At 34.4% G+C, this 19,079-nt stretch overlaps 1 protein-coding gene across 9 annotated transcripts in view; it reads left to right on the forward strand.

The window, feature by feature from the left end:
• The window catches only part of DMD (dystrophin), a 958,404-nt gene that overhangs the window by 631,698 nt on the left and 307,627 nt on the right, over nt 1–19,079 (forward strand). For all 9 annotated transcript variants that reach the window (XM_032193124.1, XM_032193145.1, XM_032193154.1 and 6 more), the window contains one exon: nt 11,561–11,678. In XM_032193124.1, the coding sequence (XP_032049015.1) occupies nt 11,561–11,678 (118 nt within the window). The remainder of the gene's footprint in view (nt 1–11,560; nt 11,679–19,079) is intronic.

Below are 19,079 nucleotides of genomic sequence, written 5' to 3' on the forward strand. Positions count from 1 at the left end.
CTGGTTTTGCAGCAAGCCAGTGACCTCAGTCTGGAGTCCTTCCAGGATTTAGCTCTTGAAGAACTGCTTGTCACAATCTAGCAATACTCTCATTTCCATAGGGAGATACAAATCATTAATTTTTAAAAATGTAACGCATTTGCAAGCTCTTGTTTCCACCTCCCAATATGGCCTTTCAGTTGAACTGACTTTGTTATGCTAACAGAGAAAAGGAGAGACAGAGACAAGGGTCCAGATGCATCTTCACAGCCTCCTAGTTAATTTGGGTTTGTCACCCCTGGAGAATTGGCTGCATCAATCCTTAGTTTATCCTTTATATGGTATGACATTTTCTTGCACATTACTAGTTTACTAAGTAAGATGTGAAAATATCACAGATCAGATAAGGGCAAATTTTCAGATATGGTAAACTTGTATATGATTATCCCAGAAGTGTATATGTATCACTGTATTGTGCTTTCTGAGAAATCACGTGACAGAGCTAGTATGATAAATACCATATTGGCATGGAAAAAAGTTAAAAGTCAGTGAAAAGCTCAAAAACATGTTGGATTAGCTAGTAAAGATGAACATTTTGTATTAATGAATTGTTAGCAGGCAGTGCTATAAGCCCCTGGGTTTAGGAACTGAGGTCTGTGAATTCAAAAGAATAACCTCTTATGTTGAAAAACAACACACTAAAAAGGGATGATATACATTCATCCTATCTTCAGAGTTATTTTTTCAGCCATGAGTGACACTGTTATGGAACTGAATGTAGTGAATCTCTGAATACAGTCAAAATTTTTAATGCAAAGCAATGTGTAGTGTTTATCGTATAGCTAAGGCCCATCTTACAAGGGAGAGCAAGCATATGAGAACAGTCCAGCTTAAAACCTGGAGACAAGCCTATTTCTCTCTGGAACTGTGGAAGTACTTTATCTATAAAATGTTCATATTTGACAAAACATAACAAGAACTAAGTGTAAATAAAAATGCACTGGAAGAGACAGTCTCATGCCTATTTTAATTCTTTTGTCTCAATAAAAAGTTGACTGTCTGAAAACCAAGCTCTTTCTCTAAAGCAAGGGAATTACAGTAGCAAAACAATCTATCACAATTCACAGAAAAACCTGTCTGTGGAAAAATGTCAGCATTTCAAAACTAACGTACAAATATAATATAAGGAAGGTTATTTTCATTTTTACTTTTAATGGTGAAGTTTATTTTAAGGTTATTTCCATTTTTGCAAGGAACTTATGTTCATAAATGGACTGTAATCATATCCCAATAAATCCTCCTCCTCTGTTCCTACCAGACTGGAATAGTTTTCCTTGGGCTTCATCTTAAATATTGAAAAGGCCCATTGAAAAATCAGTATCTATATCTGCTTGTGTATACACATATTTATTTGTGTCTGTATACATAAATATACATATAAAGGAAATCATTTGTGCCTACATTTATTATAGTATTGTCTTTCCACTTTACAAGTGATTCTTTGTTTTCTGTTTATATCAGGTATATTTTTGAAACTGTCATTCAAATAATAAAACCATATGTTCTGAAAAAGAAAACTGCTGATATTTCTTCTGGTAAAGTATAATTGTGTTACTCCTCTGCAAGCTACTAATCAATGTCTGCACCTTCTGCCTCAAGCAATTGTTACAGATGAAATACATTAACTGTTCATAGTAGGAGTTCCCCTTGTCTGAACAAGAAATGGCTCCAGTTATATGCTTAAGTTTATGCTTAAACACTGTTCTCAGTCAAAAATTGATTAAATATATCTAAATTACGTTATGACTGTGTGAGGGAAGGGAAGGTAAGCAGGACTGATACTTATCTGAGGAAGCAGATGATGAAAATCTACCTCAGATAAATTGGAATTATATATATGAATTGAAATTTAATCCAAAATGCATTTTAAATTTCTCATAAATTCATAGATTTCAAGATTAGAATGGACTGATAAAATCATGTACTGTTTATAAAACCATAATCCATGGGATTTTTTTGTAGGGATTCCTCTTCCTGCTCTTCAAAGTTGTGGTTGACTATTTAAAAAACATATGACCTTGATTTATACAATTCGGAATTTATACAGTTTGGAATCTCTTACACTCTTTAATGATCTGCTCTGTTTCTTAAATAGATTCAACACCAGGAACTTATGTCTTTTGTGCCTTCAGTTTCCTGCTAATATATATTTTTAACACTTTTGTCTGCATAATTAATAATTACTGTTTTATCAGAAAGCTGTTGTCTTCAGTGGCCCTTAACATGAACATATTCACCTTCTGCAGCAAGCTGTAATGACTTAAGGAGTGGCTCCATAAAATGCCAGAATGGTGCAAGATGAGGCCAATTGCAGGACGCAGCTGCCTGTCTCCCAGCCTTCAGCCTTGGACCCCCTTGCCTAACTCTGATGGCACTCAGCTCTACAACAGTGCAGGTTGCTATGCTCCTTTGCTTAGGCTTTTGCCTGGGAACTGAAGCTCTTCCAACCTGCTCTGCAGAAGTTTAAACCATCCTCACAGTAAGCCTTCCTTCACCTGCCTCGCTTGAATATCTGCTGGGTGTTCTCTGTCAGCACATCAAAACGGAATTCACTGGATATGCAGGAGGAAGAGCTGCTGCCTTTTTGTGGTGTTTTGTGGGTTTTCTAGTGGATAAGACATCCATCTAGGCAGTGAGTCACCTGCTTTCAGTGTATTTCTCATCCCCTACCTTTCAGAGATGTTCCTTACACCAGGCAGTTCTGGTCGGTGTTAGCTTGTGCCTAGTAGTGGCAGCACTACTCAGAAAAGTGTTCATCAGGACACCCTCCACCTGAGACAACACAGAACTGATCAAAGGAGTGCTTGTGTAGTCTTTCTAGTCACGCAGCGGCTAGGCATCTTTCCACACAGCCTACACATGGCTGAGTTCCCTTCTGAGACATCTACTCTCCACCTGCTTTTCACACTGCAAAATAACTTGGGGACCTAACTCAGCCACAGCTCCTACTTTAGCTACATGTAGTGATCAAGTATGCAGCACTTAAATCTGTTTCTCAGCCTACCCCTTATCTTCTTATGACACGAAGTGCAAATTGTAGTTTTTGAGTGTAAAATATGGTATTTTCAAAAGACTGAGATCTTTGTGACACTACCGAGATGAGTTGGTATTAGTAATTCAATAATTCCTGCTGGCAACTAAGAACTTGAGATCTCTTTAAAATTAGTTATAAAAGGAAGACTTGCCCAGTCCAACCATTTAATAACTAATTTTACAGTACACCACTGCTTTCTCTTCATAATCTCCTCAGTCTTCAAATATTTTTTTGGACTTGCAGTATCCACGTTGCATACATTGCCCTCCTTCCTTCACTGTTAATGAAATATGAACATCAGAATTTTTCCTTTATTTTGGTTTCTACTTTTACCTTCTGCATTATTGTTGGACTTAATTAAGTACATAGCTACTGAAACATGAGGGAATAAAGGCTAGAAGTAAAAATTTAAATGAACAACAAAAAAAATAATATATAATCCTCAAACAAAAATTTAAAAACAAAGCAAAACAAAAAGACTGAAAGAATTATAACGGTAGGAAAAAAACCTTTCTGAATATGCCAGAAAGGTTTAGGTATAAAAATTGGGTTTTTTACTTCGTGTGTTTCTCATTTTTTAGAATGATAATTAAATATGAATGAAAAAAAGGATTCAAGTTACTAGATCTGGGCTAAAGTTATTCCATTTCTTATCAGAAGCTGGTAAATAAGAACAGCACAACACCCTCACCCAGGAGCTATTAAGTTAATTTTAAGAACCAATTGATATAACAGATTCTGGATTTGTTTTTCAAATGATGCTGTGCCAATCTATCTCATTTTTCTTAATTGTTATGAACTGTTATTTATTTGTTATTCCCGGAGAAAACTCCATTTAAAAGTAAACATGGATTTCCAGAGTAGAAATTTCCATAGTAGATGGAAGTAGATTTCTGTTTTCCATAGTAGTAGTAGAAAGTCACTCTGTATTTTGTTTTATTGAGAGCAAAATATTGATTCAAGCAATTTTTTTCCCTGTAAAATTGGATAACTTGGGGACCATCTTTGGTCAAGCTCTTAGCTTTTCTTCTCCACAAACATATAGTAGTTGTTTGGTTTTTTTAATTAAAAAAAATAATATATATATATATTCATATATATATATATACATATATATATTCATATATATATATATATATGAAAAGGATAGCTAAAAATACCTGTTTGTGTTGCCTCTGTTCATAACATAATGTTATGTGTATTCAACACTGTTGTATGCAAGGTAAACATACTTTCTGTTTAAATATGTGACAAGGTAAAGAACATTTTACTTTACTTTTGAAGTGCATTGACAAGTGCAATTTTCACCAGATCAATCTCAGATAAAAGGAGTTCACACTACCACCATCATCCAAAAAACAAACTCCAGTAAAGCAAAAACAAAAGCTGCAGCTTCGAGAAACGGAACAGCTGTTCTCCATTTTCTTGGTAACACACATTTGTAAGCACAGTGGAAAAATCCTTACTCTGAAAAATGTTAGTTATATAGGAGAAATAAAATAGTAAATTTTGCAAATAACATTCCAAAAATGGTAACTATGTGATGAGAGATTTCTGTTTGCTGTCTAATATAGAAGTTGGGGAAGCTCTGTACCTCCTAATACTGGGTCCCATCAATGAAGTTTTTGAGTGTGGTTGTCTGCAAGGACATCAGATACCCTGGAATAGTTTTGTCTGATTCTTTAGGTAATCAAGTAACAGAGAAACTCATGCTCTTTTACATAATGCTCATACTTCATTGCAAATAAAAGTAGTGTCAAACATCCACATTGTATGGGGACAAAAGGCTGTGATTTCATACACAGTTCACTTCTGCTCAGATTTTCTCCTAGAACTGTCATCCTGTTTCAGTCTTGAGATTTTACACATGATTTATCACCATGTTCTTTTAGTTGAATGAATCTCATTATAGCTAAGCATCTGAATCTTTAAATATTTTCCCACTTGTTACAGTTTAATCTTTAGCTTCCCCCCCCCCCCTTCCCACCAGTGGGTATAGAGTGAAATCCAATTGTCTGAGAGTGATTCATTCCCAAACCATACTAAGCTGTCATTTTTTCCTATTCTCCTCTTGATCTTCTCTCCATCCTGGATGGACTCTAGTGCAATCCATCAAGATATCTCAGTTAGAATGAGCAAGCTGAGGAAGGTTTGACTACCTCCCTGGACATGCACCATATTTACAAAATAGCATAGACAGTATGCTCCTTATGTAATACCCCTCTGTTCACTGCTTGTGTTCCCATAGATGGTGTCTGAGATAGCTGCCAGTGTTCATCAATTTGGATTGTTTGTAATTCATTATTGTAAAAATGGCACAGTCTGTCCAAAAAAAATCTTATCTGAGAATCTTGTTTAGCACATAGCACATCTGAAACTGCATAGCATTCCTGAAGATTCTGGATTAATCTTCATTTATCAGTTACCCAGGAAAAGTCACTAATTCGGCCACTTCTGCTACAGTCCTCTATCACTCCACATATTGTAGTATAAGTTGCCTTGGTAGCTGTTAAGAATAATTTTAATTATTTATTTGTTTTTAGCCTAGCATTCTTGCAACTTCTTGTGAAATTGTAGGTTCCTTTGATAAAGATGGAAAATCTTGCATTCTTACTGTAGTTTAAATTCATTCTTTCTTGGATACCAGCATAAAGGGGGGGTGTGTGCGCCGTGTTTTTCCTAGTATTGATACCCAGTTTGGTGGTCACTCCTTGTGACCTTGACCCATGCTGCATATACTTTTCCTTGCTGACTATCTCATTTGTAGATGAGCAGAAGGGTATCTGCCTCCTGCAGTTCTGGAGCAGGATACTTGATATCTCTGTGAACTCAGATTTAAAAGTTTTTGTTTGTTTGGTTGGTTGGTTTTTATCTTCTACAGTTCAGTCACCTTTCCTTAGAGATCTTACTTTGCTGTGGTGTTTAGGAGAGTCTTAGAACAGATTCAGGCAAAGTCCTGTCTGTTTTTTTTTTTTTTTTTTTTCCTCCCCTAGGCAATGTCTGCTCCCAAAGTAATTTTTTATAGATGGTGAACAGGAGAGGAAGAGAGAGGGTGAGAGTTCGCTCAGCTCTAGCCATCACCGTCACCTTACATTGTTGGTCAAAGCATGGAGATTTAAATCAATTACTCTCCATTTTGCTTGGCTTTGTTAGCATATGCCAAAAGCACATTGCACTTTTTGCTGTCATAACTTCCTGCTATGAACCAGAATCCATAAGTTATACAAGACACTGTACAACTCCCGAGTTGTACAAGTTTCTTGGATATTCATATTGCCACAAAATTTGTTGATTTACTGTCACAAAAATCATACAAAAAGTTCTACGATGCTTTTTTGTGCCTCTAGTGACACACCTGATTAGTTGTCACTTGTGGCTTTCCCACAACAGCACTGATGGTTTGATATACTCACTAAACCAGTGGGGAGGGCTGCACAGGCAGTTCTGGAGTGGGCATAAAAATAAGTGCTTATGAAAACTTTAGCTATATAAATTACTCAGGTCATAGTGCCCCATCTGTTAATGTTTTGATTTCACTGACAGGTACCAATCAGCTAGCAATGCTGTTGAATAGTAAGTCTAGCTCTTCTTATTTTCTTAAAATTATGCATGCTTTGAAGGGAAAACATGAAACAACTAATAGCCAAAACAAAAGTTGTCTTAAAAAGAGAACTCCATTGCATTTAATTACTATAATTTTTATTTATTTATTTATTTATTAATGCAGCGAGTATGTAAACAATCACTTTCTCTCTTACTCCCTTCCTGCTTAGTGACACGAAAACATTCAAATTTTGCTTGGGTGGAATAACTTAACAAAGCCAATTTTATTATGTAGATTAATTGTAGGTGTAGCATATCTACATCTTGCTTAAACTTAAGATTTAGATTCAAAAGATAAGAAAGATTTAGATTTTCAAAAGATAAGAAAACCATTTCCTCGACAACTGTTTAATGGAATTATGCTTCTTCTAAGAATAACATTGTGAGTTTGGAGGAAGGACTAGGTTCATAAGAAGAAAAATGCATCTTTTTCTTGTTCCCATTCCCATATTTGTTGTTCAACTCAGGAATTGCTTTTGTGGTCCATTAGTTCATCTCATTAAACAAGGTTGGTGGTGATCCTAATCAAACCATCACAAACAGCTGGGAAGTTTTAGTCTTTACCATGTGTTGTTTATGACAAAGTGGTGCTTCCAATTTACTCTTAATCAGGAGGGTCTGCTCTAAATCTCCTTTTTAGCCAACATCAGCCTTGGGCTTATTTGCTATTAGCTTTTTGAAGTCAGAAAAGATGAAAAAAAAGAAAAAAATTAAAGGTCCTATGTTGTACAGGTGGCTGGAGTGATAAATATACAGGCTGCAGGATGCTATATGTTGTAAAGGTAGAGAATATTTTAATTCTCAGTCTCAAGCCTTGCATTTCAATGTTTAATTTGTCACTCTTCATGTCTTCCAGTTTTTGTTGTTTTTTTTTTTTTTGGAATTATTATACAAGTTATTTCTGTTGTTGACTTAAAACAGTTTGATCCATAACTTAACCCCGGTTTCATGTAAAGGAATCATAAAAATTAGGAACCTGAAAATTAGATTTTTCTTTTGAGCAGCTGCTGTCTACAAAAGTGGAAAGATTGTTGAATGCGAGTAGCATCATTTTTTAACAAAATGTAGGCACGTTTGATGACTAAATCTCATTTTTCCATTACTGTGGTGTCACCAAGCACTGTTGCTTTGGCGTTCATATGGAAAAAAAAAATAAAAGTTCTTTGGTGGTTTGAAATTGTATTTCTACAACTGTGGTTGTCCCTAATCTTTGTTCATTGTTAACCTACTCCTGTTGGCCTACACTTAACACATAATTATTGATTAAAATATGGTTTTTAATGTTTTACAGCATACATTATTGTACTTTTACAGAACATCAGGTAAATAATAGTAACAGGAAATTATATTTATAGGAATGGAAGTATTTATGAAAGAAAAGTATCTTTTTTATGTTGATGACTCCCCAGATGTTTGTACCGTTGCTTTCAGTGACCTGAGGGAGACTAGATAGATTTCTGCTTAACTTATTTTGAAAATTCTTTCATAATAACTTTTATTTTTGTATTACCCATTTCTAAATAGCATAGAAGATTTCATTTAGTGTGCAGACATTCCAAATTAGAGGCATCTGGTCTGTTACATCTGCTGTGCTTCCACCAGGGTGCCACTATTAAGGAGTTTTTCTTCCCGTGGTTGTTGTAACAATATTTTCTACTGATTTCTACTTATGTTCCAGTTGAGGATCCAGTTTTACAATCTTAAATAGTTGGCTGAATTTGTAAAAGTTTTTATGGTGTCTCCATATATATATTTTCTCTGTCTTTTTTTTCTTTCCTTTTTTTTTTTTTTCCCTCAAACTCGTGTTTAGTGGTCTTTTATTGCATGTTCATCAAAGCACTTCTCTCTTGTTACCCACAAAGTCCATTTGTATGATTAATTTATCCAGCCAAGAAATATTTTTCTGATTTTGATAATACTTCAATAAAGATAAGTAGATCTCAAGTGTTGCTGTTCATGTTTATGCTACAGGATCACAGGGAGGCTCAGGAATCATGTATTTCACCAACTACTTCTATCCATGTTTCCACCAGGTTTTGTATTTGTATGTGCAACTTACGTTCCATATGGAATATATATTTATTAAATCTTTGAAATTGTACCAATTGGTGAAATTGTATCAATTAATATTGCACCAATTTTAACTAATGTTTTTTTAGCAACAAAAAAGTTGTACCTTGTTTAAGATTCTGGGCAGACACTGAATCAAAGAAAAAATATATTGATTTGAGGAACATTGTTTTTTCCTTATTCTGAGAAATCTTTCTAAGACTTGAGAAAAAAGCATCTGCTCTGTAGCTGTACATTATTGTCTCCTTGACAGGTCCAAGAATCTTCAGATATTTTCATAGTATAGAGGTTTCAAGATGCCCTTCCTGACCTTTCAAAAAACACATTAGTACATCTGGCAGACAGTAATTTTATTTCCATTAAATGGCAGAGGGAAGGATGTCCTCACAGTCCATATAGGGACAAGACTTTTCTCCCCAAGAAAGCAGCAGAGTTAGCAAAAAAAAAAAATCATTCAATACAGCATTTACGCTTACCTGTTGCTTATTTTTGTACTGAGAAGATCATTACTGAGCCATTCTTACCTATTGTTTTGTTTCTTTCTAGATTTCATACAGTAAAAGCTTTCTTCTTTGCTGCTAACATAGTATTTAATCTGTTTGGAGATTTAGGCTGGATCAGATAAATTCAGATAAATCATTACATTAAATTTATGAAATAAGAAAAAAAAAATACGTTTAGGGAACAGTTTGGGAGTCATTGTTGGTGTAAGACCTTAGAATAATTTAATTTGCTTCTCCTCTTCTAAACAGTTTCAAGGTGGGAGAAGAAGAGGAGAAGGGAAGTATTACGTTAGAGACCACACAATTATCTGAGCATGTTGTACTTTAATGTTCCTTCTGCACAGTCTATTTTGGTAATGTGTATAATGCAGATGTTAGGCTGCAATGGGACTGCTTTTTCTATAGTAAAATTCATGTCACTCATTAACTTGTCTTCCTTGAAAATATAGTTTTGAGGGCACATAGATATCTAGAGGTAGTAACTGCATCAGTAGATTTTATTCCTTTTTCTTAAGTACTTTCACTAAGGAGTGACTTCTAATGAGAATTCTTTCCTTAATTACTCAATCTGCTGCATTAACTGAGTGTCTCTGTATGCAATCCAATCAGTATAGAAGTACAAATACCATCCAAAGCTATGGATGTATGAGTTTAGAAAGTCAGTTATAACAGGCTTTCAAGGAAATTCTGATACAAAAGTTAAAGACTGGAATTTCACAGGGTATAACTGGATGTGTATCTTGAATTTTTTTTTTTTTTTTTTTTCTGAAGAGTTTTATAACTGAACAAAACTGAAATTCTGTGGAGCTTGTAGCTTGCTCTTGACGATGCATGCTGTACTTATTGCAAGTGATATCCTCATGCTCTTTTGATAATCCCCTCACACAGGAAATGATATTAGTCCTTTACTTGTCACCTTCAACGTGGTGAAATTATGTAACCCTAATCTAGGTTGGAGGACCTAGGATTTAAGGTCAGATGATGCAGGTCTTTTTTTATGCACTGCAATTAGTGAATTACAGCTTTAAAAATAAAGTATAATTATTTATAATAAAAGTGTTTTAAGAAAAAAATACTTAGACAAAACAATCCAAACAGATGTCTGTAAACAGATGAGTATACCAACAAATTATGTAACCATTATCCACGCAAGAACTCTGAAAAATAAAAATCCACCAGTGACCTTTGTTGTCAGCTTGACATTGATATACTGCTGTACCTGCTAGCAGTATGCCAACATACTCCTGGGTTCTGGTGACTCAGAATTGTGGGCCAAAACATTATTTTGTCATAATTTGGTAATAAATACTATAAAAAACTTCTAACTCCTAATTCTGCAAAGCTGCATTACAGGGGTTTGAAGTTGCTAGATTTGGTCCATGTCTTTTAAGTACACACTTCAGATGATTTTTATCTGGGAAACTATTGATCTGATTCTTTGTTTGCTCTTCCCTAATCCTTCAGTGTAAATTAAACTAATATATACATATATCTTATATGCCATACTTTTCTTGAGTTCTCATTTTGCTTGTGTATAAAACTGTTGTATTTCAGTATTTATTACCTCATAAAGATTATGGTTCATTATTCTGAAGCTAATCTTTTTCCCTGTGAGTAGCTGTAAGTCCCCTTCTGATTTACTAGTTAGATTGCCTGGGCTTTATATAACATCTTGACCAACATAAATTACTGTGACTGGTGATTATTTTTCTTCTAGGTAAGGTGTCAGGGCAGAAAAATTAACGTTAACAGTCATATATTGGCTTTAAACCACTAGAAAGTAATTAAATCTTAAAATGTTAAGAAACAAACAGTATTAATTAGACTTCATGAGTTACTAGAAAAATCCTGCCTAATCTGATGACAATGTAAACCCCTATGTCTTTAAAAAAAAAAAAAAAAAAAAAAATCCATTGTATAGTCTAAGAGAATAGTATCCTTTCTTTTTGCAAAGAAAAAGGTTTATATAGATTTATAGGTTTAGGTTTACTGTTGGGTTTTAACTTGATGGGTTAAAAATGAAGAATGGTTGTCATTCTATATTTACTTATATAGGCTTCATTTCTAATGGTGATTACAAGATAGACTTTATTTGTATTATATATGTATGTATGCTATATTTGCACCTATATAACAATACATGGACATTATATGGAAGGTCCAGACCAAATTCTTCATTAGATATGAAATTGCAAAAGAGTTTTCTGCTTTAAATCAAAGTGGCTCAGGAAAAAAGCCCCTACACATGGTCTTCTCAACAGCTCTACATGTTTTTTCCTTTATTTTATTTTTTGTATTTCTGTGCAACTAGGCAATACTACAGGATCTGGAGCAAAGACGTCCCCAGCTGGATGAACTAATAACTGCAGCACAAAATCTAAAAAACAAGACGAGCAATCAAGAGGCCAGAACAATAATTACTGACCGCAGTAAGTGATGATTCTGCTATCCTATGATGTTTCAGGAAATATGAAAGATGTTGTAATACTTGATAAGCTTAACATTTTTTTAGACATTTTATGCATTTGTCATGAATGGGAGAGTTCCATTAGGAGAGTTCTCACAGAGATTGTGCCAAACTACATATCACTATGCAAGTGAAAGTCAGTGATCACAGATTTCAAGATTCTCACCTTACATTTCATATTGATTGTCTTTGTAGTTGAAAATTTTCAGAAAATACAGAATGGGATCACCATAGATAATGAAATACTATTATTCTTAAAATAAGATGGGAGAAAAAAAAAAAAAAGGAATTCATAGAGTATAGCCATGAGCTTGTAAGAAGCTTTCAGTTCAACAACTGCAGTACAGTTGCAGCCTCTTCTTTCATCTTGCCTAAGGTGGCATAAGCCTGACGATACATACTAGGTTTGTGTCAGTTCTTCAGTTCTGACAGAATTAACCAAAAGCAGTGTAAGGTAGACAAATTAGGAGAAATAATGTTGTCACCCTTGAATGTCCTTGTGCTGTTCACCATAAGATGAAAAACACACTCTCAGGATCATGCTGAAAAAACAGCTTTCTGTGGCAGGCTGTTATATATCCTTGGTTATTAATTCGGACTAAATAAAATACAACAACAAAAGTCTTCTTTTCATCCTAGAGGTCCTCTGTACAGCCTAGAGAAGACTCAGGTCAAATGCTATGCATGTGGACACAGACAGCTAACTTTTGGTGGATGCAAACTGTTCTGTATGTTTTGGTCTGGAGACCAGGAGTTGCCCCCTGAAACATGACTTTGAAGGTGTAGATACAGGCTAAGCACCTCTATCCTCATAATTTTGAATGAAACATTAATGACCTCTTTTTTTCCTTCTTTTTTAACCATCGGGTTAATATTTTCCATAATGTTTCAAAATCATATTGCGTAATTGGATTACCTAGTTGGTAGTAGCATGTACATAAACTATTTAGACTAGGTACTATATAAAGTAACAATATTGCATAACTGTTATCTTCCTGCCTTGAAATTTAATAGGACTCAGAGAGAGAGAAGATATATTAATTTCATTTGAAGTTTGAGGAGAAATTGATAATATTTATATATTACATAAGAACTCGTTTCTGTTTAACATGCAAATTAATTTTAAAATCACATACTCAACTGAGTTCAGACAGTTTGTACATACACCTTAACTTTACAGCTCTCATTCAAAACCAATATGACATACTTCCATCAGTATTTTATAGTATATGTTTTCATTTTTAATTCTGAGGCAAGCCTTCTGAAGATAAGAATTGTAGACTTTACATTATATGCAAGCATAATTCCTATAAGCCCTCATGAGAATTGTATGCTAGGCTAAATTTCCTTCTGTTGGAAAACTGCACTTCAGTTTAAGTGAAATTGCTTTCTAAAATAGATTAAATGCGTCTTTCTCATATAGCAAAGAAAAAAAGAAAAAGCAAGCTATCAGACTGAATCATGAAAGAATATTAGAATATTTGGTAACCCAACTATATTACGGCTTGATTTTGTGGCTTGTGGTGTGGTAAATGTATGATATATGATGATTTCATAGATTTTTTTGTCTATAAACGCTCCCAAAACAATTAGTTGTCTTTGAACTTAAAGCATACATGATTCTTTTTGAACCGAATTAGCAGTTAATTTTCTATGGTGAAACTGTCAATATGCTTTAATGCAAATCTGCATCTTATACAGTAAATACATGTATAGCATCTTCTAATGTTATCCTATTTTTTTTTTTGTGAAAGTTTAAAAGTAAGCAAATATTTCTTACTGTTAGAAATAGGTCCCAGTTTCTGCAATGGAAAGACAAAGTATGATCAGGAATAATTTTGATCCAGTCTTCTGAGGCAGCATACTAGATTCATGATTTTTTTCATGCTTACTTTATATTTGTATAATTGTAGGTACTAAGCACTATTCAAGAGGTATTTATTACTTTTGAATTTTAAAGAGATATTGATTAAAAAAAAACATAGGACTTTATAATGTGAAACAAGTTTTTTTGTGTGTGTGTGTGTGTTTTTGTTTGTTTGTTTGTTTTCCTTAATGTAGCCAAATGTGGACTATTGTCATGCCAAGTATTTCTTTAAGTAAAGAACTTTAGTAATGTTTATATTTTAATCATGTTATTTTCTTCCTCTATGTTGTATGAAGAAGAAGGATACTACACCGTTTAGTTGGAGACAGGCCTGCTAACTACCTGTATAGACAGGATCCACTTGTTCTTGCTGCAGTTGCTGCTGGGGTAGTTCTGTTGCACCCTTCACAGTGCTGCACTTTCCTGAATATAGGACTGTCCTTATCTCCAGCAAAAGAGCTGTGTGCGCTCTAACACAGTGCTTTTGAAGCCTGCTGTGCTGTACAGGGCTCCCACCTAGTGCAGTTGCTTTGCCTTGCAGACTGGCACACACTGAGCAAAGCCCAGGATGATGCCCCTGTTCCTTCCCCAGGAATCTTGCTTGCAGGGAGAGCTGAGCCAGGGCCAGAGAAACTGCTCTGCTTGCTAAGGTCTGCACCTTCCCCACAGCCTTGTAGAGCATCCTTCCCATTTCACTTGGACTTAATACCAGAATCCTAGTGCAAGTCCTCCCTGCCTATCTTGCTCGCAGACTGTTCCCCATTTCCTGTGTTTTTTCTCTCTCTCCATGAACGTGAATGGGTTACCATGGTTATGTCTTAGCAGTTATTAGCACTGATTCAAATTTATCCAGTTTCATGACCTGTGCATCAGCACTGTACCGTTCATGCTCCACTGCATCTGTGTATCACTTATACATGAAGCCTTCTGAAATGTCACAAATCAGGTGCCAAATGCATTGGATCACACCAAGAAGAAAGGGGAGCATGGTGCTGCACTGCGCTGGTGTGTCTCATACAAACTGACAGTCAGCTATAGCTAGTGACCACCTCACCCACATGCTAGAGCAGGGTATTTCACACTCTGAAAAGTGAAAACCTGAAAATATCATCTAATTCCTATGAATATGTTGTTTGTTACCTTTTGCTCTTAAGGTGGTATTAAAAAAAATCATCTGGCCAATATCACTGAATTGATACAAATACTGAGAGTCTCTTGGTCACAGGACAGGTCAATATGCCATCAACTGGAATAAAAACCCTCAAGGTTCTGGCTTTTGTGCTTAATACCGGTAACTCTTAAGTCACACTGCTTACAGAAATACGTCTATTATACTCAAAGTTTAAATTTGAATTACATTTGGAAACTATTATTGCCTTTGATAAATAACAAATTGATTTGCCATTTATAAAAACAAACAAGGTACACGTTTTACACAAAATAAAGCAAGTAAAAAAAGTTTAATAGAGAACATCTATGAAGAATTGCAAAAAAGTCAAAGATTAGGAGGTTATTTTTAAACAGAATTGTCATAATATTGCATAGCTTTAATCTTTAGAAAATAAAAATATAAATTAAGGAGAAGCTCATAAAATTGATTCATTTCCTCTGAAACTTTTTTTCCCCACCCTTACTTCATTATCTGTATGAAATTGCAGGAGCTGTGCTATTTAAAAAGCTTGGGTAAATAAAGTAAAGATTGTACAATGTTTACACATTGTTAAATTTAAATCCCTGTTTATTCTAGTTTGCAACTTACACATTGGAGAGTACCTTATTATTATATTAAATTATTATATTAATAATTATATTTAGTCTTGAGAAAAAGTCCTGGGAAAAAGCAAGACACATCTCTGCTCTTTTACTGTCCTCGATAAAGCATTCTATTCTAACAGAACCATATGCTGTACAATAATAATTTTCACTACATAATGCATCACAACTCCAAAACGCTTTGTTTTACTGCTGATGAAAATGTTGTTTCTTAAGCTGAATGAGTTTATAGACATCTTTGAATACAGTAAAGTAAGTAAATTTGAAAATTCCTTTTATTTTCTATCAGTTCCTATGTATAGAATACATAAAGCCAGTAATGAGTCAATACACAAATATAGCAAGAGATTAAAAAAAGATAAAATAAAATACAGTCTTAGAATCAGAATTAAGAAAGTAATTACAAAAGATACGTTAGATCTTCCTAGATCTTGGAAACGTTACAAACTTTAAATAGTAGGCCTTCCTACTGCTGTGTTCACATACATGCAAAGATAACAGTGAATAACCTTTCTGTGTTTTTACTTTGCTAGTAATTTACGTCCCAATTTTGTACTGTGGTTTCTGGCTGTGTAAGTGATAGAGAGGAGGTATGAAGACGAATATTTATAGAACTCTATAGAGAAATAATTTCTTACTAACCAAAGAATCTTCCTTTCAAGATTATAAGCCAAAGTAACAAGCGCCTTTCTTAAGCAATTGTGTGAAATGTAGTGAACTTTCAAGATATCACTTGAGAGTTCAATAAAGCTCTATTGCAATAAACATGTGAATGGTAGCATTAAATGCAAACATTTCAATGAAGAATATTTATGAAGAATTACATTACTGAGGCCTAAATGATTCCTTCTGAAGTTTATTTTGACAGTTTTTTAAACCAAAACACAAATGTATGGATAGTCTGTAGATGATGTCTTCCAGAAGAGTGATTTTGTTGGGTTTTGAAAAAAAAGAAAAGTTATATTTTATAATTGATTGTTAGGAGCTGTGCTTGAAGCCATCTGAAAAGAATCTGATACTCTCTGTGCAACTCCATAAAAGTGCCTTTATTGAATCATTTGCTGTATTTGATGGCTTTATGGCAACATCATCAACGCATCATCACTTTCACAACAAAATGTATGGAAACTTCATAGTGAATTACAGCTGTACTGTTCTTGGCAGCTTAAAATAGCTGTCTCTGTCATACTGCCATCCATGTAGTTTTCACTCAGAGCTATTGAATACCACTTGCATTTCAAATTTACCACTTGAAAATACAAATTCATACAATCTGGAATTTATCATACAGTAGTAAAACTTCTAGTTACCCAGATTGTAAAAGAAAACTGTGAAAGAGAACTTTATTTATATACAGTTTGTTTGCCTGGTTATCTTGTTGATTTTTTTGAGCTAAATTACTGAATGAACCCTAGTATTTGCTGGATTACAAGTATTTCAAGAACTTTTCAAGAACCTGGTTAATAGTCTTTCTGTGTCATAAAGATGCAAACTTTATTAATCATCCTGATGCACTTCTTTACAGCTGAAGCTATGTTTGTTTATCTTGTTTATCTATCTTCTATGCCTTCATGGAAACGAAGGATGGGAGAAACTACTTGTTGTTAAAGAATAAATAAATAGTAAGAAGATAAAACGTTGTCTTTGAAAGCAATAGCATGTTAATGGGTAGAGTGCCATATTTGAAATCACTTCCTTGGCACAGATTTGCTGCTGTAGGATTTGCTACAAAAGCTATTGAATGTTTTAAGGAGTAAAAAGTTATTTTGAAACACTGGGGAGAGATGATGCTTAAGGAAATAACATGCCACAGAAATGTCTGAGTGACTGGGGAATTACAGTTATGTATTACTTATTAGGCCCTATATACTAGAATCATATCTTTTAGTGAAAAAAGGTGATATCTAAACTGTCTACTGCAGCACTCCCAAAAGAGCGGTGAGGCTTGAAGATGAGATTTCTCCATTTCTTGCATAAAAGAGGCACAGCTTCTTTGGTAACCCCAGAAGCTGCTAAGTACATTAGGAGAGCTCAGTGCTGTTGGCTATGCGAGTGTTGGTCACACCTGTGAAGAGAGTTAGATAATTACTGAACTTTGTGTTGCATGGAAATTCAGGTGGAACTTGGCTAGTAAATTCTAGATAGGTAATTTAAATAGGTAGGAATGGTCTCCTAAGTTTTATTTTTCTAGAATTCAGCAGTTGGAGAACAGCATCCTGGATTGCTGTGCCTCACAAAGGCATTTAATTTTGCCCAAAATGTAACTATTACTAAAATATGTCATCTGTCCTCCCCAAAAGTTAGAAGAGCAGAATGGTAGACCAAATTTCTCATAAGGAAAATCTGACTACAAAGTGAGTTCTCTGGTAACTGTGAGCCTATGATCAGCAAAAGCTAAGTCTGGTGAGGAATGCAACTCTGTGCTGACAAAAGAAAGTCTTTTAGAAAGAGCAACATGGAAATAACAATTTCATTCTCTAATAATTTTGTCCAGGATCAGAAAATTTAAATAAATAAATAAATTTCCCACACCTCTGAATAAGGAAAGCATTCTTTGGAAAGGGAATTTCATGCTAATTGTTATCTGTTATTATGTGATGAGACCATGAAGATAGCTTGGTGTTATACCATCATCAGAAAGAGAACATACTTCCAAGGAAAGGATCATACAGTCCAGGGAAGGATCTGCTATGGCACCAGCCAACCGATGTCTGACTCTGTTTTTTTTGTATCTCTGTATCTTTTTTTTGTGTCGTTTGGTCATCAAAAAAATCTTCAAATTTATAGTGCCAAGAAAATTTAAACTTCTTTAACATTCTGCAGCTTACTCTTAAAAGGCTTGGAGACTGGGATGATAGAGCCGAAAAGAAAAAAAAAACAAGTAGTAAAATGGCTAAAGTGTGGTCTTCAGCCTCTCTAGCCTTCAGCCTACCCAGTCACGAATTAGAAGAAAGTTGCTGTTGCCCAGAAGTGTGAGCAAACAAAATCTTACTTACAGGCTGTCAGCAGGTAATCCTTACCTCAAGTACTGTTGTCTGCTTTCCTACTAAGATAAGTCCTATTAATAGTGTTGTTTGGGGCATCTCCTTTTTCTTTTTTTTCTTTTTTTCTTTTTTTTTTTTTTTATTCTCGGGGGAGCCGTATTTTATCACACTGTTTTTATGTAACTATCTGTCTTTGTTCTTAGTGTCTTTGTAAAAATCTTTGACGTTAATGGAACTCTGCATGCATGTAACAATCTGGAGTTTTCTTTTTTTAAGTAAAAGAGACAGAGCAGTGTCTCAGTGGCTTCAGAAAGAAGCAGCTTTGTTTGCAAAAATGTAATAAGCAAAATGTAAAGGAAAGGTAAGGAACTGCCACACAGGATGAGACTGCAGGTCCTACTAATTTGTTCTATTGTCTCCAAAATCTATATTAACACATCCTTCTGAAGAATATTTAAGAATTCAATAGTAGCCAAATGTGAGGTAATTAGAGAGTATGTCTCAATATATGAAATACTTAATTAATATCTTAGACAATTAGAAAAGCATTAGCATATTTTTTTTTGAAAGATGTAACAGTGAGATCTCTGTCAAGAATTTGCAGTTCTTTGGAAAAGAAAGCACTGATTTACTTTAGTATCTTCAACATATTTAACAGTATCTAATGTGATCCTATTTACAGTGTTACAGGAAAAAAAATCTAGTTTTAATTACATTTGCTTTCAAAATTGAATTAAAT

The sequence above is a fragment of the Aythya fuligula genome, chromosome 1 (genome assembly GCF_009819795.1).
Source record: "Aythya fuligula isolate bAytFul2 chromosome 1, bAytFul2.pri, whole genome shotgun sequence".
NCBI classification, from domain to species: domain Eukaryota; kingdom Metazoa; phylum Chordata; class Aves; order Anseriformes; family Anatidae; genus Aythya; species Aythya fuligula.